The following is a 23,551-nucleotide window of genomic DNA, read 5'->3' as shown; positions in this document are numbered from 1 at the left end:
AATTAGGCTATCAGAAGCTTCTAAAGCCATGACATAATTTTCTGGAATTTTCCAAGCTGTTTAAGGCATGGGTTATGACAAGTTATGTCAGCTGTTATGACATTATGACATGTTTATGACCCTGTCACAACGTGTTTTGACACTGGGTGTCAACTAAAGTGTTACCGTTTTATTCAATTTCCAAGTCATTTAACATGTCCATTGAAGTGAAAGAATCCCTTTAAGTACAAAGAGCTGGGCTTGTGTTGTCTAAGTGGCTGAGAAAAAGAAATGAGCGGTAACCAACGCATACAAAGCCCTGATGAGATCTAATACATCCTCTGCCTAACAGACCACCAGTACTGGTAGAGATACATAGTATGCACCAAGAAGAATGGGAGACAGAGAGACAGAGCGACAGAGAGCAACAGAGAGCGACAGAGAGCATAACAGATTGTCAGAAGGACAATGAGCACCTACATACACTGTCAGAAAGAGAGTGAATATGGTGCATAAGTTTCACACAACAATTTCCGGCTGTCTATAACACCCCTCTCCCCTCATACTGGATGAGGCAGGAGTACACTGCAAAAGAATCCTGTTGTTTTTAACGTAATTTATTGGCAGCCAGTTAGTTACCTGTAAGCTACTGTAAAAATGGTATATATAGTATGGTACCATGAATTCCATATAAACAAATTCCAATGCAAGTTTACAGTAATGTACTGTTAAAATAAAGTTTATTTGGAATTTACGATAACATACTGTACCTTTATTTATAGTAACTTGCAGGTAACTGGCTGCCAGTAAGTTACCATAAAAACAACATGAGATTGTTGACAGTGTAGAGTCAGATTTAGTACCTATGTCACCCAAAGACCAATCTTAACACGATCCTGCTCAGTCCCATCAAAGCTCCCACAGCATGCAGAAACTCATCCATTCCATAATAGAGGAAAGAAACCACAGAGAAAAATACTCTCTGCTCTTAGAGAGATTTCATTTCAGATTAGTGTATGGCATGGAAGAACCCTTTGAGTCAGTTTGAACAGAGAAAGAGAAAAAGAGTAGGATAGATAGACAGAGAGACAGAAATACTGATAGAGAGAGAAAGTGAGAGAAAGTGAGAGAAGAGGGAGGTAGCAAGAAAGAAAGAAAGTGGTAAACTGACTGGGACTAGGGCATGCTGTGCTGTGGAATTTGCAGTGGTGGTGATGCTGTCTATATGAAGTTAAAGTCCTGCATATTAATATTGGTGGGAATATTTTAAAGATTTTATTGCGAAATGTTTTGTTACTGTCCGTATGGAGCTTGTTTTTGATCGCAGGTCCAGGAATAACTGAAGAATTGCAACATGTACCTGGAGCTAAATGCAGATAGCACTACTGGGTGATTTGAAAAGTCATAGTCATTCGATCAATATTATAATAATACTTTAAGCAAAAATGTTTACCTTTAAATTACAATCTGTAGAAACTATGAGAACAGAAAGGTTCAGAACTTTTGTCAAACACCACAGCACAGTTGAAAAATATATGGCAAATAGAAATCCAATGTGGATGGTGTTAAGAGATACAGTGGGGAGAACAAGTATTTGAAACACTGTCGATTCTGCAGTTTTCCTACTTACAAAGCATGTAGAGGTCTGCAATTTTTATCATAGGTACACTTCAACTGTGAGAGACAGAATCTAAAACAAAAATCCAGAAAATCACATTGTATGATTTTTAAGTAATTCATTTGCATTTTATTGTATGACATAAGTATTTGATCACCTACCAACCAGTAAGAATTCCGGCTCTCACAGACCTGTTGCCACGAATCCCGCCGAAGATGGTGCCTCTTCCTGTTCGGGCGGCGCTCGGCGGTCGTCGTCACCGGCCTACTAGCTGCCATCGATTCCCTTCTTTTTGTTTCTGTTAGTTTGGGCTGATTGGGTGCACCTGTTTTGAGTTTAGTTTTGTGGGTAGGCTATTTAAGGGCAGTAGGCCCGCTGGCTTTTGTGCGGGCTTGTTCTCTGTTATTTGGTGTTGGATTTTATGTGGATTCTATATTTTCCGGACAGTTTAGTCCTGTGTGTTTGGACTGGTATTTTCATGCGCACGTGTGTTTGGGCATGATCGTTTTCCCTGTCTACAGGAAATAAAATCCACGTTCTTGAATACCTGCTCTCTGCGCTTGACTCCTCCACCCAGTACTCCTAGCAGCTCTGACACCTGTTAGTTTTTCTTTAAGAAGCCCTCCTGTTCTCCACTTATTACCTGTTTGAACTCGTTACCTGTATAAAAGACACCTGTCCACACACTCAATCAAACAGACTCCAACCTCTCCACAATGGCCAAGACCAGAGAGCTGTGTAAGGACATCAGGGGTAAAATTGTAGACCTGCACAAGGCTGGGATGGGCTACAGGACAATAGGCAAGCAGCTTGGTGAGAAGGCAAAGATGGAAATGATGCAGACAATTACATTGATGGAAGCTACAGTCAATCTGCAATATTAAAGTTGATCTACCTACCCCCCCCCCCCCCCATTTAAAAAAATAAATAAAAATATCACCCATTACCCAGTCACTCTCTACCACACAATCAGGATATGAACCCAGCATCTCTTAATAATCTGGATGCCCAACAGTGTGTCTGCGTTTGTGTGTCTATGTGGGTGAGTGTGGTGACAACGATAACCTTTCAGGAATATGAGTGCTAATTGCACAGGTCTGGTATCAATGGGTTATACGGTGTAATTGGTGTCTATTCTGAGATCCAATTTCAACTATGTGTGTGTGTGTATTCTATAGATATGGATCAACTAATCTATGCCTTGATGCTCTCATGATCCAACCCCGTATCTTGCTCTATGGAGTCTATAAAACAGACAGGATGATTGAATAAAAACACAGTTTACGTTAGTACACAGGTATTCACCATATTCAGGAAGCTATATAAAAGTTATACAATCTTTTCTCTCACGTCTTCCCTTCATTTGTTCATGTCCTTTCTCTCTCAGGTCTCTATCCCTCTTACTCTCCATCTTTATCTCTCTCTGGAATCTAGTCCGTGCTGAGACTGTGTCAGAGCTGTTTTTCCGACAGGATCCATCTGTACTGTCCTATCAATCACACAACGTTATGGGTGACAACTGCACCTGCTTAAGACCCTTGGGGGGTTCTGTGTGTGCATGCGTGCCCATACGTGCGTGTTCGTGTATGTGTATGTGTGTCTGACAGCGTGTGTGATGACAGGGGGTGTGGGTGAGTTTGACACTTGGTTTCATCATTATCTCATCCAAATCATGGTTTCTACTGTCTGCGTTTATCACCCCCCCTTCACACACAAATACACGCACACACACGGTCCTGTCAGCGGTATCGATCACATCTCGAGGCTACTGGTGGATGAACCTGTCATGGCCAACAAGGGGCGAACGGCAGGATAATGAAGTCTTTCTACTCTGTCTGATGGCTCCTGACATCTGTGTGTGTGTGTGTGTGTGTGTGTGTGTGTGTGTGTGTGTGTGTGTGTGTGTGTGTGTGTGTGTGTGTGTGTGTGTGTGTGTGTGTGTGTGTGAGAGAGAGAGAGAGTTTTGCAGCTCTATGGGGTTCCAAGAGCTGCCCACGGGCATCCTCAGTGCTGCCTGACTAAATTGGAAGGAAGGAGGCCCCCTGATGGGGAGACGTGATCCGTCATGTCATATAAACGAGCCGCAGACAGTGGGGAGAGCTAGGGGTGCTAATAAAGACCTCTTAATCTGTTATACACACACACACAGGGCTAATTAGCAGTCTATTTCATATGTCTCATCGGTCAGTCCAGATAAAATCTATTTCAACACCTCTCTCTTGTCAATAGATATTATGCCCAGTCTGCAATTTACTTGATATCTCCATTCTGAGAATATCTATGGCTATCCTCTTTCCACAGGTATGTAGCCTATACTGAACATCAACCATTCCCTTCCTCTCTCTGCAGAAGTGTAAGACAGTGTTCACACTTTGCCTATTCTATACATATTCTATGCTTTATTTCCTGGACACACAGTCAGCCATAAGCTTTGGAACATTCACAAGAAACCTAAACGTCTTCTCCATCCCCTCTCTCTATACTCCCCCTTTCCTTCCCTTCATCTCTAGCTGATGCTCACACACACATCGGTATGATTTTTCTCTCGCTAGGCCTGTCCAGAATTTCACACTTGATGAGCAGCAGGAAGAAATTAACAAATGAAATGTGTTCTAGGAACGTTCTTGTAACATCAGATGAATATTTTATACAAACATTCTATAATATTTTTTTTATGCAAATATTTGCCACGAACTAACAAATGTTCTGAGAACCTTCGCAGAAAAGATTTTGGTTTGCTGGGCACTCTCTGTCCATATGTCTTTCACCCTCTTCATCAGAGGGTTTCTGAAGAAAAGAAAATACATTATAGAAAACTGGTGTTGCTGGGGTGGCACATTTCATACACTGCAAAATGTCAGAGTGGCAAAATGACCATAGTGTTGTCTGTATGTGAGCCTGTGTGTGTGTGTGTGTGTGTATGTGTAGGGGCCTATCAGTCTGCTTCTCGTGACAGAAACTGTCATGACACCCGTTTATCACAGACCCCATAGGGGAGCGCCTTTCCTCCACAAGGGCACTGCTACCAGAGCTCAGCCACTCACCGCAACAAGATCTCACGGTTTCACCAATTTGACTTTAGATTATGACTTTTGACCATGTTTCTCCAAATGTCAAATTTCGAAGTTCATCCAAACATCACATTTCTAGGTGTTTTGGACACCCTGGGTTGCTCCTCCTGCTGCGGCTGCATCCCTGGGTTGCTCTGCTGCTGTTGCCGGCACCTCGTGGCTGGTTAAATTTAGGCTTTAATTAGTTATTAGTTAACTTAAGGTTTGGGATAGGGTTAAAAACAACAACTCCACAGTGACATTTAGCCATTAATTCAGAATGGTTAAGGGTTAAGGTTTAGGATACGGTAAAAAATAAGACTGGGATTGAACAATTGACCCTCGGAGCAGGCCCTTGCGGCTTACGCCCATCCGCCATCCCCGTCCACATGCCCTAGCTGGTTTTCAAGGCATCTCCCGACGTCCTGTGTACCTGGACAGATGCAGGATTTTGAAGTGGATCTAGACTGATCTGGCTGCTTACCACTACTGCCAACACACACCACGTGCACACACACACACACACATTCCCATACTATACATTTTCTGCCCAGTCTTCTCTTTCTGTCCCTCCATCCCGGCAGTTTGCCTCTAATATTTATATGACTCTTTTCCACACACACACGCACTGTGAGAGGCCTCACAATAAAACGTGTCACTACAGGGATGTGCACACAGTCACACATACACAGAAAATTTAAGGAATACCAACATAAATCCTCACATCGGTCAAATCTATCACTGCAAATGATCCAGTACATTTTGATTATACCTCCAATTTTTATATTACCCAGACATTTCTAAAGTCTTGAGTGCAGAGAAGTGTGGTAGAGAGGCCTCTGCTAACCATTGCTATGGTCCTGACTGAGAGCCTTCTAAAACTGAATAGCTTTTAAGGGCAAAAGATTCTAAGTAACATAGTTGAAAAAGTCCCCATCAAAATCCCTCAGTTTAAGCTAGAGATATGTTTGCATGGGCTGCGTCTGAATCCACCACATCTGCCTATGTCGGCCTTCTGCATCTGCGGTGGAAGGTGGTCGAGCTACAGCGATGTTTGTCAGACCATGAGACATCCTGAAAATCTGTCTTTTCACAAAATTGTCTGTAACGTCAGAACAGTTTGGCTAATATGACCACAAGATGAATCTCACGAATATGATGGTGTTCTTTCATTTTGATGTACGAGCCCTGTCTGAAGGTAACCCAATACTAGTTTAAACTAATGAATGGAAGAATGGAGGAATTGATCAAAACAAACAAACTGAAATATCACATTTACATAGTGGCAAAAAAAAGTATGTGAACCCTTTGGAAATACCTGGAGTTCTGCATAAATTGGTCATACAGTCTGCTTAAACTAATAACACACAAAAATGAAATGTTTTCATGTCTTTATTGAACACATCGTGTAAATGTAACAGTATAACTTTACGGCGTCCCCTCGCCAAGGGCCACGGCCCTTGCAGAGCAAGGTGCAACACTACTTCTAGGTTTCAGAGCAAGTGACGTAACTGATTGAAACGCTACTAGCGCGTACCCGCTAACTAGCTAGCCATTTCACATCCGTTACATAAACATTCACAGTGCAGGGTGGATAAAGTATGTGAACCCTTGGATTTTATAACTGGTTGACCCTCTTTTGGCAGCAATAACCTCAACCAAGCGTTTTCTGTAGTTGCGAATCAGACCTGCACAACGGTCAAGGGGAATTTTGGACCATTCCTCTTTACAAAACTATTTCAGTTCAGCAATATTCTTGGGATGTCTGGTGTGAACCGCTTGCTTGAGGTCATGCCACAGCAGCTCAATCAGGTTGAGGTCAGGACTCTGACTGGGCCACTCCAGAAGGTGTATTTTCTTCTGTTGAAACCATTCTGTTGTTGATTTACTTATTCTGTGTTATGGGTCGTTGTCGTGTTGCATCACCCAACTTCTGTTGAGCTTCAATTGGTGGACAGATAGCCTAACATTCTCCTGCAAAAGGTCTTGATCAACTGGAAATGTATTTTTCCATCAATGATAGGCCCTCCATATCCAGGCCCTGAGGCAGCAAAGCAGCCCCAAATCATTATGCTCCCTCCACCATACTTTACAGCTGGGATAAGGTTTTGATGTTGGTGTGCTGTGCCTTTTTTTCTCCACACATAGTGTTGTGTGTTCCTTCCAAACAACTCAACTGTAGTTTCATCTGTCCACAGAATATTTTGCCAGTAGCGCTGTGGAACATCCCGGTGCTCTTTTGCAAACTTCAGACGTGCAGCAATGTGTTTTTGGAGAGCAGTGGCTTCTTCCGTGGTGTCCTCCCATGAACACCATTCTAGTTTAGTGTTTTACGTATCGTAAACTCGTCAACAGTGATGTTAGCATGTTCCAGAGATTTCTGCAAGTCTTTAGCTGACACTCTAGGACTCTTCTTCACCTCATTGAGCATTCTACGCTGTGCTCTTGCAGTCATAATTTAAAAATATATATTTAAAAAAATTTAACCACTCTTCAGAGGACAAATATCTTTGTTTTTTTCACAGCTTTTTTCCTACATAGACATACATGTTACATATACATGGTACTTTTAAATATAACAACAATACATAACCAAACAAACTCTTCAATCCCAACACTCAGTCACTCTCAGCCCATCCCACCTAACACCATAGACCGCCCTTGTTTGGTTTCCATGTGTCATATATTTTTCAATTGTGCTGTGATGTTTTACAAAGTTTTTAATCTTTTTAATCATATATTATCCACAGATTGTGAGCTAAAAATGAAAACCTTTCCTACGAGTATTATTATATTATTTATTGATTGGCTATGGCTTTCCAGATCACCCAACACTGCTATTTGTAAGGTTAATTTTAAGTGCATGTTGTGATTTTTAACCATTCCTGAACCTGTGACGAGAAACAAGCTACATAGGGGCAATACCAGAATAAGTGATCTTTTGATTCTGGCTCTTCACAACAAAATCCACAGAGCTGAGATTGTTGTATGCCCCATATACAGTTGAAGTCGGAAGTTTACATACACTTAGGTTGGAGTCATTAAAACTTGTTTTTCAAACACTCCACAAATTTCTTGTTAACAAACTATAGTTTTGGCAAGTCGGTTAGGACGTCTACTTTGTGCATGACACAAGTAATTTTTCCAGCAATTGTTTAAAGACAGATTATTTCACTGTATCACAATTCCAGTGGGTCAGAGGTTTACATACACTAAGTTGACTGCCTTTAAACAGCTTGGAAAATTCCAGAAAATGAAGTCATGCTTTAGAAGCTTCTGATAGGCTGTGGATACCTGTGGATGTATTTCAAGGCCTACCTTTAAACTCAGTGCCTCTTTGCTTGACATCATGGGAAAACCAAAATAAATCAGCCAAGACCTCATAAAAAAATGGTAGACCTCCACAAGTCTGGTTCATCCTTGGGAGCAATTTCCAAACGGATACAAGATACCACGTTCATCTGTACAAACAATAGTACGCAAGTATAAACACCATGGGACCACGCAGCCGTCATACTGCTCAGGAAGGAGAGGCGTTCTGTCTCCTAGAGATGAACGTACTTTGGTGCGAAATGTGCAAATCCTACAAACCTGGACCAAAATTCACCCAACTTATTGTGGGAAGCTTGTGGAAGGATACCCAAAACGTTTGACCCAAGTTAAACAATTTAAAGGCAATGCTACCAACTACTAATTGAGTGCATGTAAACTTCTGACCCACTGGGAATGTGATGAAAGAAATAGAAGCTGAAATAAATAATTCTCTACTATTATTCTGACATTTCACATTCTTAAAATAAAGTGGTGATCCCAACTGACATAAGACAGGGAATTTTTACTAGGCTTAAATGTCAGGAATTGTGAAAAACTGAGTTTAATTAAATGTATTTGGCTAAGGTGTATGTAAACTTCTGACTTCAACCGTATATAGCATTCTCTTGGTGGCAAGAATGTGACGTAATAATTTAAATGGAAAAATTCTAAGTGTTGAGTCAAGTGTAGTTTTTGTACCAGTTCATAAACCATGTGCAATGGATCTGGTACATCGAAAATCTCCTCCCATTTACTTTGCAACCTGTATGGCGCAGCTGTGGACATTTTTGTCCTCAGATGAAACTGGTATATTTTTCAATTTATGCCAGTTCCTTTCAGCCAATTTGTATCTTTAATATATGGCAGGCAAACAAGTTCCCTACCTTCTCCCTTTTCCACTTGCCTCCATTTTTGTGGTAGTGCTGCAATCAGTTGGTTGTAAGTTTGATTGAGCAGATATTCCAATGTATTTTTCGATAACTGCATACGTAGATTAAAAAACATGAGCTGGCGCACACCCAGAATAATAGTTTGTGTGGAGGTGCAGACTCCATCTATAATCTCCCAGCAATTTAATTGGTATTTACCAACGTTTCGGCATCACTGTGCCTTCATCAGGGTAATGTCATGAATACTTGAACCAGGTTATGTAGACACACAGTGCAATTAGTGTAACCAATGACAGTGGTGAGGGGTGTGTCATAATGATTCAGTTAATTAAAATGAATTAGTGAAACTGTTAAAAAATAGTATATGGCATATTAAATATATTAAGCTATTGTTATCATATAGAAACATAATGGAATATTGTACATCATATTAGCGTCAACATACATTATTGTTTCATTCAATTTCACATAATAATTTCGTATTTCATTTTTGTTAACTGTAATATTGGTTCAACCTTAATATATAATTAGCATCATCAACAGCGGGAACATATTAGGTGTACGCTAATAAGCTGTAAAAATAATTTTAAAATGTATTAGACTTGTTCATAAAGGAAAATGTGTTCATAAGAAGGGCTTGAGATCAAAGTCAATATTCAGACCACTAGGGGTCAATGTTTTTAGATAGGATATCCAGTAAGCCTCTCTTTGTAGTAGTAGGATCTCAATGTTACCTCGTCCCCTTGGTAGAGCAACATGCTCAATGATAACTGCATATGTGACATAACTCCTCCACTTCTATTCATAATATCATTAATAAAAATATAACTTTTTTTTAAATTCCACAAAGAATGTTTTTTTAATAATCAATATATTTGAGTTTAACTATTAAAAAAAATCGATCTTTTCTGGAGGATAAAACTGAAATTTTAACCAACTTGTATGGCTTGTTTAAGAAAGGGCAATACTTTAAACAAAATGTAATTTTCATTTAGTCGGAAATGAGGAGTTGTAATCTGTATGAAGGCAAAAAAGCAATTTTTGAACAAAGGCTTTTCTTAATAATCTACTGGAGAACCATTTTGGGTTTAAGTATAACTTATGTATGAGTGAAGCTTTAAGTGAGAGGTTTAATAAAGCTTTAATATTTAATAATTTTAGCCCCCCAAACTCATATTCATTATATAAATAGGCATGTTTAATTTTGTCTGGCTTAGCATTCCAAATAAAATGAAATATTTTTTGCTCATATGATTTAAAAGAAAAGATTAATCTCATTCGTAAGTAAGTCAACTGTGAACAGACCAAAGAGTTCATCAATGTCATTTTGTCCATAAATAGACAGGTATTTACCTCTCCATGGTTGCAACATCTTATCTATTTTGCTAACTTTCCATTGAAATGAATTGTGGTAAGTTCATTTATATTTTTTAAGATGTAAATACCAAGTATGTCTACTTCAACATCCGCCCATTTTATTGGTAATCTACAAGGTAGTGTAAACACTGTATTTTTTAATGATCCAATTCGTAATATGGTACACTTGTCATAATTAGGTTTTAATCCAGAGAGGCTAGAAAAGTGATCAAGATCTTCAATGAGACTGTGCAGGGATCCAGATTGCGGACTTAAGAAAAAGGCATCAGCATACATTGACACTTTTGTTTTTATCCCCTGGATTTCTAACCGTTTGATGTTCTTGTTGGATCTAATTTTAATAGCTAGCATTTCAATGGCCATAATAAATGGATATTGGTACAATGGACAGCCTTGTTTTACTCCTCTTAAAAGCTCAATACTTTCTGAGAACTAACAATTGTTTACTATTTTACATCTGGGGTTGCTGAGATTCACCAAAATTAAACTATTCCAGGCATTTAAATATAAATTCTAATCGTACATTATCAAACGTCTTTTCAAAATCTGTTATGAAGGTTTTTTACATGGACAATATATTGGAGATAATATATGACAATAACTTGAAACAATTGAACATTATGAAACATTGACGATACCAGACCTGGTATCTTCAATGTTGCATAATGTTCAATTGTTTCAAGTAACTGTCGTATATTATCTCCAATATATCGTCCATGTAAGAAACCTGTCTGATCAGGATGAACAATATCTGGTGTAACCTTTTATATTCTGTGTTATGCATTTTGCCAGGATTTTTGCATCACAACATTTAAGTATTAGAGGCCTCCAGTTGTTTAAATGGACTGGAACTTTATACTTACCACCTGGGCCCTGTTTTAGTAGTAATGAAATCAGACCTTCCTGTTGGGTACCTGAAAGTCTACCATTTGTGTAAGAGTAATTAAAACATGCGAATTATGGATCTTTGAGTACATCAAAAAAGGTCTGATATACCTCTATTGGTATACCGTCAAGCCCTGGAGTTTTTCCAGACTGAAAATATGGTATTGCCGCAAAATGTCCCTTTTCTGTAAGTTGGCCTTCACACCGGTCTTTCTGTCAATTTGTTAATTCTACATTATTATTTTGATGATTAGGAAATTTCCTTTATTAGTCTAATCTCTTTTGACCTAAACTGATTTTGTTTTAATGATGAGTATTGTATTGAATGGACTCTAAAAGTACATTTGAAAGTGTCCAATACAATAAGGGGATCTGCTGTACCTATGTTGAAAAAAAAAGAAGTAAATTATGAATTATTTTGTCTTAGTTAATAACAAATTGTCATCCAATAGGCTTTGATTAAATTTCCAATATCCCCATCCACATGGACATTCTGTAAGAGTTATATGGAGGCCAATTAGATGGTGGTCCGATTGCATTCTGTTTCCTATTAATACTTTTACAACTTTTGATGCCAGCAAGAATGAGACTAGGAAGTAATCAAGACGGCTAGCTTGATTAAGCCTCCTCCATGTATATCTCACTAGGTCAGGGTTTTTCAACCTCCATATATCCACTAGTTCTAATGTATCCATGATCTTTGTAATCTCCTTAAGTGTTTGAGGGTGATAGTTTGTAGAATGATTTCCTTTACGATCCATTGAGGTACTCGAAACCTTATTATAATCTCTCACCATAATAGATTATTTTGTTGCTTGTGAGCTCAATAGATTATTATATATATATATTCTCAAAAAAGTGTGGGTCATCATTATTTGCACCATATAGATAAATTAGCCAGATCTGTTTTTGGTCCAATAGCATATTTAATATAATCCATCTTCCTTGCGGATCTGTTTTGCACAGATTGCACAATCGGATCAACATTTGTATTAATTAGTATAATCACCCCTTTTGAGTTTCTTTGACCGTGCCAAAAATATATTTCTCCCTCCCAGTCCTTTTTCCACCCAAACTCACCTATATTTGTAGAATGAGTTTCCTGTAAACAATAGATATTATATTCTTTCTCTTTTAGTCATGTAAAAATGTATCTTCTTTTTTGATGATCTGCTAAACCATTACAATTATAACTTGCTATACTTATTTCCCCACTTACCATAATGATATCCAAGTTTCAATTATACTTACCACAAACAATGTTTGTAAACTTATCATTAAAAAGCACCATGATGATTAAGTGTCCATATAGCTGTACCAAAATAATTTGCACTGTTAAGCATACTGTAGCTGCAACTTTGTAATCCTCCAATTGTCCTAATATCCCACCCACTAAAACCTCCCCCCATATCTAGGTCTGTTGTCACTAAGACCATCAGACCATCTCTCTGACTCATGACGCACCTTTGCGTCCTAAGGCAAACACTTAGCCGCCAATTGGCGTTGGCCAGAGGGAAATATGTGCAGTCCCATGATAACATAATTATCTATGAGGATTCCCAAGAAAACTAACCAAATATCATGGAAAACAGTCAGAAAAAATATAAATAGTAACAATAATAGATCATATTAATATAAATAATAACAGCAAATCGTATACATGCATGCTCATATTTGAAAGTCCTAGCAAGGCTATAAGCATGTCAGCTCAGCCTGCTCAGTCCATTGGATTCGATTGTTGGTAAAGAAAAAAAGAAAAAAAAAAGAAAACAACCTAAATATATCGCAAGACCAGTCCCTTTTTTATGTCTATTACATGCAAGACATATTGCATGTAGTCCTCATTATATCCAAAAAAGGAAGAAGGAACATAGAGTCTACGGCCACTAATGACTGCAAGTAAAAATTTGTCTTAGGCATCACATTATATCCTGTTGTCTCATGCCAGTCATCTTTGCAGGATGGCCACTCCTAGGGAGAGTATCAACAGTGCTGAACTTTCTCCATTCACAGACAATTGGTCTTACCGTGGACTGAACATCAAGACTTCTAGAGATACTTTTGTAAGTCTTTCCAGCTTTATGCAAGTCAACAATTCTTAAATGTAGGTCTTCTGAGATCCCATTTGTTCGAGGCATGGCTCACATCAGACAATGCTTCTTGTGAATAGCAACCTCAAATTTTGTGAGTGTTTTTTATAGGGCAAGGCAGCTCTAACCAACATCTCCAATCTCGTCTCATTGATTGGACTCCAGGTTAGCTGACCCCTGACTCCAATTAGCTTTTGGAGAAGTCATTAGCCTAGGGGTTCACATACTTTTCCCAACCTACACTGTGAATGTTTAAATGATGTATTAAATATAGTAAATAAAAATAATTAAAAAACAATTTGTGTGTTATTAATTTAAGCACACTATGTTTGTCAATTGTTGTGACTTAGATGAAGATCAGATCAAATTTGATGACCAATTTATGCAGAAATCCAGGTAATTCCAAAGGGTTCACATATATTTCTTGCCACTGTAAGTATTCAGACCCTTTACTCAGTACTTTGTTGAACCACCTTTGGCAGCGATTACAGCCTTGAGTCTTCTTGGGTATGACGCTACAAGCTTGGCACACCTGTATTTGGGGAGTTTCTCCCATTGTTTTCTGCAGATCCTCTCAAGCTCTGTCATGTTTGATGGGAATTGTCGCTGCACAGCTATTTTCACGTCTTTCCAGAGGTGTTCGATCAGTTTCTTGACTGGGCTCTGGCTGGGCCACTCAAGGACATTCAGAGACTCAAAGACATTCAATCCCGAAGCCACTCCTGCGTTGACTTGGCAGGGTCATTGTCCTGTTGGAAGGTGAACCTTCGCCCCCTTTTCTGAGGTCCTGAGCGCCCTGGAACAGGTTTTCATCAGGGATCTCTCTGTACTTTGCTCCGTTCATCTTTCCCTCGGCCTGACTAGTCTCCCAGTCCCTGCCACTGAAAAACATCCGCACAGCATGATACTGCCACCATCATGCTCCGCCGTAGGAATGGTGCCAGGTTTCCTCCAGTCGTTAATCTTGTTTTCATGGTCTGAGAGTCCTTTAAGTACCTTTCGGCAAACTCCAAGGGGCTGTCATGTGCCTTTTACTGAGAAGTGGCTTCCGTCTGGCCACTCTGCTTGATGGAGTGCTGTAAAGATGGTTGTCTTTCTGTAAGGTTCCCCCATCTCCACAGAGTAACTCTGGAGCTCTGTTAAAGTGACCATCAGGTTTTTGGACACCTCCTTGACCAAGGCCTTTCTCCCCCAATTGCTCAGTTTGGCCAGCTCTAGGGAGAGTCTTGGTGAATCCAAACTTCATGATGGAGGCCACTGTGTTCTTCGGGAACTTCAACGGCTCGACACAATCCTGTCTCGGGGCTCTACGGACAATTCCTTCGACTTCAAATCTTGGGTTTTGCTCTGACATGCACTGTTAACTGTGGGACCTTATATAGACAGGTGTGTGCCTTTCCAAATCTTGTCGAATCAATTGACTCCAATACATTTTTAGAACCATCTCAAGGTTGATAAATGGAAACAGGATGCCCCTGAGCTCAATTTTTCAGTCTTATAGCAAACGGATCCTTGATGAAAACCTGCTCCAGAGTGCTCAGGACCTTAGACTTGGATGAAGCTTCACCTTCCAACATGACAATGACCTTAAGCACACCGCCAAGACACGCAGGAGTGGCTTTGGGACAAGTCTCTGAATGTCCTTGAGTTGCCCATCCAGAGCTTGGACTTGAACCTAATCGAACATCTCTGGAGAGAACTGAAAATAGCTGTGCAGCGACTCTCCCCATCCAACCTGACAGAGTTTGAGAGGATCTGCAGAGAAGAATGGGAGAAACTTCCCAAATACAGGCATGCCGATCTTGTAGTGTCATACCCAGGAAGACTCGAGGCTGTAATCGCTGCCAAAGGTGCTTCAACAAAGTTCTGAGTACTGAATACTTATGTAAATGTCACATTTCATTTTTCTTTTGCAAAATTAAAATTAAAAACCGTTTTTGCTTTGTCATTATGGGGTATTGTGTATAGATTGATGAGTGGGTGAAAGAATCAATTTTAAAATAAGGCTGTAATGTGAAAAAAGTCAAGGGGTCTGAAAACTTTCCCAATGCACTTTATACCTCCAGGGGTTCTAAAATTCAAAATCAAATAGCTAAATGATCCATGGTATGACCATCTTAAAACAATTCCATATGTTAGTTTAGTAGAACCCCCCTCCCCCCAAAGGCTTACACTTTAGATTAAGGGTATTTTTACCTACAAGAACATATGAGAATTCTTTAACATATGTGATGCGGATTAGAACTCCCTATATGTCAGGTAGTCGTCTTCAAACTTTTATGCCAACTTCAAACTGACATCTCAAAGTGTTTGCCAAACTCTGCACCCGGAGGAGTCTATTCATTCATGTCTGTGTCTTAACAATCACATCACCAGACAATGAGCTGATTGGTTGATTGGGTAATTGTGTCTCAGCAGGGGAGGGAGGCATGTTGGATAAATCACCATGATGACATCTCTGACAGGAGCATGGAAAATAAAGTGACAGTTCTAACACACATGGATGTGTGTGTGTGTGTGTGTGTGTGTGTGTGTGTGTGTGTGTGTGTGTGTGGCAGGACAGTGACAGCTCTATGCTCTGATCACTCTGAGAGTGGCTAATTCAATACCCCATGCATCATCCCCTGCTGTTACAATATGCACATTTACTGAGGAGGAAACAGGGGGTAGCTCTGTCCTCCCCTGTCCTCCCCTTACTCTCTTTCCTCTCCTCCATCTTCCACTTCTCCTCCCTCTACTTCTCGCCTCTTTTTCCTCCCTCCCCAGTTCTATTGGTTTTTTCTTTCCTCGACCTCCACACCATCCCCCCTCGTCCTCGTCCTCTACCTTCCCCTCTCCTCTCTCTCTCCCCTCTGGCTCTTAACAATAACAATATAAATGGATTGCATTTCTTCCCACTTTTCACTGCGTCTCAAAACGCTTTACACTTGTCTCCCCTTCTTTCCCCTTGTTCTCGTCCTTCTCTCTCCCTCTACGTCTTCCCTCTCCTCTTTGCTAGATCAAACAATGTGTCAGACTGACATGGGATAGTGGGAAAGGAAGCTGATAGGAGAATAAAGGGACCTTTACTGGCACTTTCAACAACAAGTTCTAGTTAATGCACTTTACCACTCCACTGTATCTCTGCCTCAGTATTCAGATGGATTACACACACACAACCATAAGTGCAAACATGCACACACACAAAATATATCTTACCCCATGTGATGGGTATGTTAGCCAGCCCCAGTCTCCTGATATCGAGGAGGTGTCTAGTAGATTCACTGCGAAACAGAAAGAACATCTGTGAGGATAAACGTCAATGAAATGTGTGTAGTACTCACAGTCACACACACTATAATGAACAGAGTGCATGGACAGCAGCACAATATTACCAGAATATTGGCAACAGTCTGTGTGTCTGTGCTAGCACTTGTGTGGCTGCTGGGTCTGACTCTATTAGGCTTGCTAATCACCTTAGTGCTGAAGTTTCTCACTGGGTGATCAATAAAGTTGATTAGCACACAAACACTCCCATCCAAAACTCACACTTCTCCATTCCAACCCCAACCTCAGCCCTCCATCCAGCATGGAGACAAATTGCAGGCCCAGACAGCCAGCCATCCCCTGGGCTCTACCCACGTTTATTGACAGCCACATAATGCTAAGGGTTGTTAAAGCAGGCTCCAAGGTGACCCTGAGAAATGTAGTGGTGTAGGTGAGTTTGTTTGGGAAGGTTATGTATCTCTGTGTCACACTGCTTCATGTTGCACAGCTCAAACTGTACTGGGATGTGACACCAAATCAAATCAAATGTTATTTGTCACATGCGTAGAATACAACAGGTGTAGACTTTACTGTGAAATGCTCACTTACGAGTCTTTCCTAATGATTCAGAGTTAAAAATAAGAATAGAAATTGCAAAAAGGTCAAATGTTTATATTTGTCCTTTTCACATTTGCATTTTAGTTTCACACGTACAAAATGTGTCACCTGTGTTGTGAAATGGAAATGTGAACTAGAACCTTTCGGTTACTGGCCCAACGCTCTAATCGCTCTAACACAAGAGGAGTAAAGTACACAAGAATGAAGCTATATACAGGGAGTACCAATACCTGTCCCGTATAACTGTGCAGGGGTGCAAGGTGTTTGAGGAAGATACAGTATGTAAAGGCAGGGTAAAGGGACTAGGCATCAGGATAGATAATAATAAGAGTAAAATAAAGAACAGAGTAGCAGTATATGATGACTGTGAAAGTGTGTGTGTGTGTGTGTATGTGTGTGTTTGTTGTGTGTGTGTGTGTGTGTACAGTATGTAGTGTTTGTGTGCATGTGTATGTGTATGTGTATGTGTATGTGTATGTGTGTGTGTTTGTGTGAGAGAGCCAGTGTAGTGTGTGTGAGTGAGTGTATATATAGTCTTGTGAGTGTGCATAGAGTCAGTGCAAGATAGAGTCAATTCAGAATAGACAGGGTAACCACTTTATTAAATATTTAGTCGTCTTATGGCTTGGGGGTGGCATCTGTCTCGGAGCCTGTTAGTCCGATTGCCGATTCTCTGGTACTGTTTGCAGGACTGTCGCAGAGTGAACAGTCTATGGCTAGGGTGGCTGGAGTATTTGGCAATTCTTCAGGCCTTCCTCTGACACCGTCTGATATAGAGGTCCAAGTGGCAGGGAGCTCGGCCCCAGAAGAGGAAGAGGTGCTGTCGTGCCCTCTTCACGACTGTGCAGGTGTGTGTGGACCATGTTAAGTTCTCAGTGATGTGGACGCCAAGGAACAAAGCTCTGGACCCGCTCCACTACAGCCGCGTTGATGTGGATGGAAACGTGCTCTCCCCCCTGTTTCCTGTAGTCCACGATTAGGTCCTTGGACTTACTGACATTGAGGGAAAGGCTGTCACCATACAGAGATACACATACCTGTGTGACAGATGAGGTGGGATGCCTGAGGCCGGGGTCGTTGTCACAGCATCCTGGAGCAGAGCATCACCGCAGTTATGTCGCCTTGACCCAGTTTACCCTCCGAGCCCTGGGAGCCCAAACCTCCACCTCATACTCAGGGAGGTCTGCATAGCTACACCACTCTCTACCTCCCTCTATCTCCCTCCCTTTATCGTTCTCTCTCTCTCTCTTGCTTTCTCTCCATCTCTCTCTCCATCTCTCTCTCTATCTCTCTTGCTCTGTCTCTTGCTTTCTCTCCATCTCTCTCTCTTGCGCGTGTGCTTTTTCTCAATTTCTCTCTCTCTCTCCTTCTCTCTCTCTTTCTTTCTGTGTGTGTGTGTTTGTTTGTTTACCAGCTTCCTTCAGTTCTCACAAACTTATCAAGAGGAATTGATGTCTGCCCCAGGGTTTACAGTCACACCAGCTGATGTTCCACACATTAAAATGAGCTTTACAGGACTATTCACACCCTCTCTCTCTCTCTCTCTCTCTCTCTCTCTCTCTCTCTCTCTCTCTCTCGCTCGCTCTCTCGCTCTCTCGCTCTCTCGCTCTCTTGCTCTCTCGCTCTCTCGCTCTCTCGCTCTCTCGCTCTCTCTCGCTCTCTCGCTCTCTCGCTCTCTCGCTCTCTCGCTCTCTCGCTCTCGCGCTCTCTCTCTCTCTCTCTCTCTCGCTCCTGCTTTCTCTCTCTCTCTCTCACTCGCTCCTGCTCTCTCTCGTATTGTAAATCGTTGGCATGGTGGAGGTCCTAATTTGGGTGTGGTGGTGCTGAGGAGGGCAGTGGGTCAGAACACTGAAACAGATGGCACTGCCACCCCTCACCCCCATCTCCCTCTGTCATCTTTCTCCCCCTCTCCCTCCCCCAGGGTGCATCTCTCCCACCATTTTGCGCTGATGATGCGTTCAGCCCCTCTCTCAATCCAAGGTCACAAATTGATGTCACTATTACGCGCCTTTAAGTGTTAGCTCAAATGACATGATGAAAATATCAGCCCAATGTGACTGGATTTAGTCATTCTGCCAGGCACTGGGGGAATACCGCTATGCTGTTGTGAATACAGGACAAAAAACAAGACAAGTTTCTCTGGCAGACATTGATACATCATATCACGCCAAAGCCTTTGAGACATAAGAGGTGTCCCAAAGGTATTCATTTAATTTCCTCTCAAATAAAAAATTCCCCTGTTTTTGAGGATGGTACAAGTCATTTATTTAATTTGCTCTGCCTGTCTGGAATAGGACTTATACACAACCATCAGCGCTGTAGATGTCTCTTTATTGTGACATACTGTAGATAGTGTGGAAGAAGTGGGCAGTGAGACAGTAATTAGCCAGTTGTTGTTCACATCTTCTTCTCTGATATATGAGAGAAAGAGATGTGGGAGAGAGAACGAGAGACAGAGAGAAAGAGAGAGGTATTCACAGAGTGATTAGATAGAGACCAGATAGTAATATGAATTAGCTAGCCCTTGACTGGTGCAGACACCCAGACATGCCCCGGAGCATAGCCTAACTCAATGCCAGGTCTGCAGACTGTTTATCTATCACTACCCTGGAGAGAGTAAATAAGAGTGGATAGGTTATCGCTTGCACTAATTGTGACAGTAGCAGTTGTGGTGCAGTTTCAATATGGTTATAGTACAGGGGGCCACAGGAACATAGTCCTCAGTCAACTATCACCCATGTCCAACCCAGTGACCCCCCCAGCATCCACCTCAGTAGATCTGCGCTCCAGAATGTAGACCACTTCACATATCTGGGGAGCACCATCTCCAAGGACGGCTCACTCGACCAGTAGATAATAAGCAGAAACCAGAAAGCAAGCCAGTCATTGGGATGGCCTCAGCCTCAGAACAAGATACTCAACTATCACTCTTTGAAAATCTATAATCACAACCCAGCCAACTCACAGACATCACTTCCTTCTGATCCACCTGGCACTCCAAACCCCTCACAGCAGTGACAACTTTGAGCAGGACAGACACAACTAACTGCAGCCAGAGCAAAGCGTCATTCCCGCATAATCAGACCAGCAACACCAGCAGAAGCAAGTGTCGAAAATTTCTCAGAGTATGAGCTTCAGAACTCTGACTCCTGAGCCATTCAAGAACCCACAATAAACCTAAATGACTGCACAAAGTCGTCATAGTTGAAACTGACAGACTGGCAGAGAAAGATAGTAGTAGTATAACAGTATATTATGATATTGCTGTTTTCCAAGTACACCCACTCCAGTAGTGCCAGCAATGAGAGAGTTAAATATTTTGCTTGAGGGGCCAGAGTGCTTCTCCTAAAGGGCTCTCAGCTTAAAATGTTGTTTTTTCATCTTTCACTGCTCTCTGTTCATAACAGAAACCCACAAAAAGAAACCCTCATCTCTCTATCTCTCTATCTCTCTCTCTCTCTCTCTCTCTCTCTCTCTCTCTCTCTCTCTCTCTCTCTCTCTCTCTCTCTCTCTCTCTCTCTCTCTCTCTCTCTCTCTCTCTCTCTCTCTCTCTCTCTCTCTCTCTCTCTCTCTCTCTCTCTCTCTCTCTCTCTCTCTCTCTCTGTCATTCTCTCTCTCCCGCTCTAACAGCGCTGGTCACGGCAGGCCGTGCCGAGGCGTGTGTCTCAGGAAACACAGGTGAATTATGGACTGGGCAGAAGGAGAGGAAGTTAGGTTTAATGCCTGCAATGCAGTCTCCAGCACAACAACACGTTTAAAATCAAACAGGGAAAATAAACATGAAGGAAAAATAACCTGAGAGAGCAAGTGTTCAAAATCAAATTTCCCTCATAGGGTCAGGTTTCCAACAGAACATCATTGGGTTTTTTAAACTTTTGAACTTCACTTTTGAAAGTCAACTTTTCCTCTAGGAAATACACAATTTCTCAACCATCACCTTATGTGCTATTTTATTGTTTGTATAACCACAAATAAACAGTGTCATTTGTGAATTGTGGTGATAAATGCTTTCCCTTTACTTTGGCACCATAGTAAATGTTCTGTTTTATTTGTTATTTAATAAAAAATATATGTAAGTCCTTTATACTGTAAAACATCTATTTGTATGCATGTAAATTGGCATGTCCCACTGTTCATGTGTTGAGGTGTAGTGATATGTTTTGGGGATTTTGAGATACCTATCTATTATTTTGAATGCTAGACAGTGAGCAGAAGTATTTCATATATTGTATAGATCAATAAAAAGAAAGAAGGAAATTAAAATCCCTTTTTTTACTAGTATAATGTGTGTCCCTCAGTTTTATGTCGTTGGTGTTGCCGCCTTAAAAATCACTGATTACAAAGATATACACTCACAGTTCAGTTTATTAGGTACACCTATATAGTACCGTGTTGGACCCCCCTTTTCCTCCAGAATAACCTGAATTCTTCGGGGCATGGATTCTCGGGGCATGGATTCTCGGAAACGTTCCACAGGGATATTGGTCCATGCTAATGCACTGGCATCATGCAGTTTCTGCAGATTGAACGGCGGTACATCACCACCACCAGCGTGAAACGTTGCCACCAGGCAGGATGGGTCCATGGACTCAGGTTGCTTATGCCAAATCCTGACTCTGCCATCAGCATGACGCAACAGGAGCTGGGATTTGTCGGACCAGGCAATATTTTTCCACTCCTCAATTGTCCACTGTTGGTGATCGTGTTCGCACTGAAGCCGTTTCTTCTTGTTTTTAGCTGATAGGAGTGGAACCCGGTGTGGTCGTATAGAAAATTATTAGCTAATCACACCAACCTTTTCTGCGTCAAGATCCCTTTCTGAATCAAAATGTAGGCTGAGATCTATTGCTCAGATCTTTTTTTAAACATGACTTTAAAAAACATGAACCTATGCAACATTAATTTATTTAAAACAGTTTTGTAGCAATAGGGTTTGTGCAGTAGACTAAAGGCGCAAATATATTATTACTGCATATTGGCTATGCTTGAATTGTTCTTCTTTTTTTCCCATAATTGTTTTGTTTGCAAATGTATTGAAAATTCAATACAGAAATATCTAATTTACATAAGTATTCACACCCTGAGTCAAACTTTGTAGAAGTATCTTTAGCAGCGATTACAGCTGTGAGTCTTTCTGCATTGTGCAACATTTGCCCATTATTATTTTCAAAATTCTTCAAACTCTTTCAAATTGTTTCTTTTTTTTTTACATCAAGTTTTTATTATTTCATTTCATAGGATTAATATAATACATTTATAAATATTTTTTTTAAGGTCCCCACTGCCCTCAATCTGATAGCACGTAAAGTAAATCATAAAATAGAAACAAATACATTTATTTACATAGTAAATCTACTGAACAATACATCATCTAGCCTCAGAAATAGTGACAAATTATTGATACACAATCATGGATGTAAATGTCCATTGGTTAAGAGTTCAGAAATGTCTGCTGCTGCTTTTTCCATGTGTCCCGAGTGGAAACTTTGGCCCTGTGGATCTTGGCCGTGGAGAGCTCCATTGTTGTGAGCAGCCATTGTTGTAATGGTAACTAATGAGGTGGAATACACCCTTTTATAATAATTTTCTAAGCGTCCGTGGTTCCTGCCAACCACACTCTCCGTTGGCATTCTGACAAGTGCAAATCAGAGTCATCACAATGCAACATCACTATTGGATCTAATGGCAATATTTTATCAATATGTACAGAGATTGCATCGTTGACTTTCCCCCAGAATTCAACCACCCCCGGGCATTTCCACAGCACATGCTGAAAAGTACCTAGGTCCCCTGTGGTGCAGAACTCAGATAATGGGGATACTGTCTCCCAATTTATTTGTCTGTCAGCAAGTGTAATATATTTTTTCCCATACAGTGGATGTTTTCTGTGCTGCTAGAATGAATTGACTATAGATATCAGAAACAACTCATTTTGAGGGGCGTCTGTCTGTTAGAAGTTTAACCAATGGGTATACTGGTTATTCCGCTCCCCAGGGGACACCATAGGCTCGCATGTATAGGTGGAGTTGAAGGTAAAGACAAAACTATGAATTAAAACACTGGCGGATTTCCTAGAAACTGAGGTGTCCATTCACATTGAGTATGTCTTTGAAAGTATAAATACCTTTCTTAGACCAAGAATCTGATATGAATGGTTTCTTACATGCTAAGAATTCTTTATTACGCCATATTGGAGAGTATGAATGCCATTTAAGATCAGATCTCATGTGCTTCTCTGTAGCTTTCCACACATGTACTGAGTATGCTATAACTAGTCCAAACAATATAGCAAATTTTTTAGGAGTCAATCCAGAAAATAATACATCTTGTAATCTAATTGGTGAAACTATTGACTCTTCTTCAGCACGCCAAGGAACAGAAGCCTCTGGGTTTAACCAGGTCTTCAGGAAATTCATTTGGAATGATAGGTGATAACATTTTTGATTTGCAACTGCAAGTCCACCTGATGCTTTTGTTCTCTGTAGG

At 40.8% G+C, this 23,551-nt stretch overlaps 1 protein-coding gene across 2 annotated transcripts in view; it reads right to left on the bottom strand.

Moving 5' to 3' along the window:
• The window catches only part of LOC139535761 (ephrin type-A receptor 8-like), a 164,798-nt gene that overhangs the window by 77,147 nt on the left and 64,100 nt on the right, over nucleotides 1-23,551 (bottom strand). For both annotated transcript variants that reach the window (XM_071335532.1, XM_071335533.1), the window contains exon 2: nucleotides 16,400-16,464. In XM_071335532.1, the coding sequence (XP_071191633.1) occupies nucleotides 16,400-16,464 (65 nt within the window). The remainder of the gene's footprint in view (nucleotides 1-16,399; nucleotides 16,465-23,551) is intronic.

The sequence above is a fragment of the Salvelinus alpinus genome, chromosome 12 (genome assembly GCF_045679555.1).
Source record: "Salvelinus alpinus chromosome 12, SLU_Salpinus.1, whole genome shotgun sequence".
NCBI classification, from domain to species: Eukaryota; Metazoa; Chordata; class Actinopteri; order Salmoniformes; family Salmonidae; genus Salvelinus; species Salvelinus alpinus.
The sequence above is the reverse complement of the archived record's forward strand: the minus strand, read 5'-3'. Positions and strand labels throughout refer to the sequence as shown.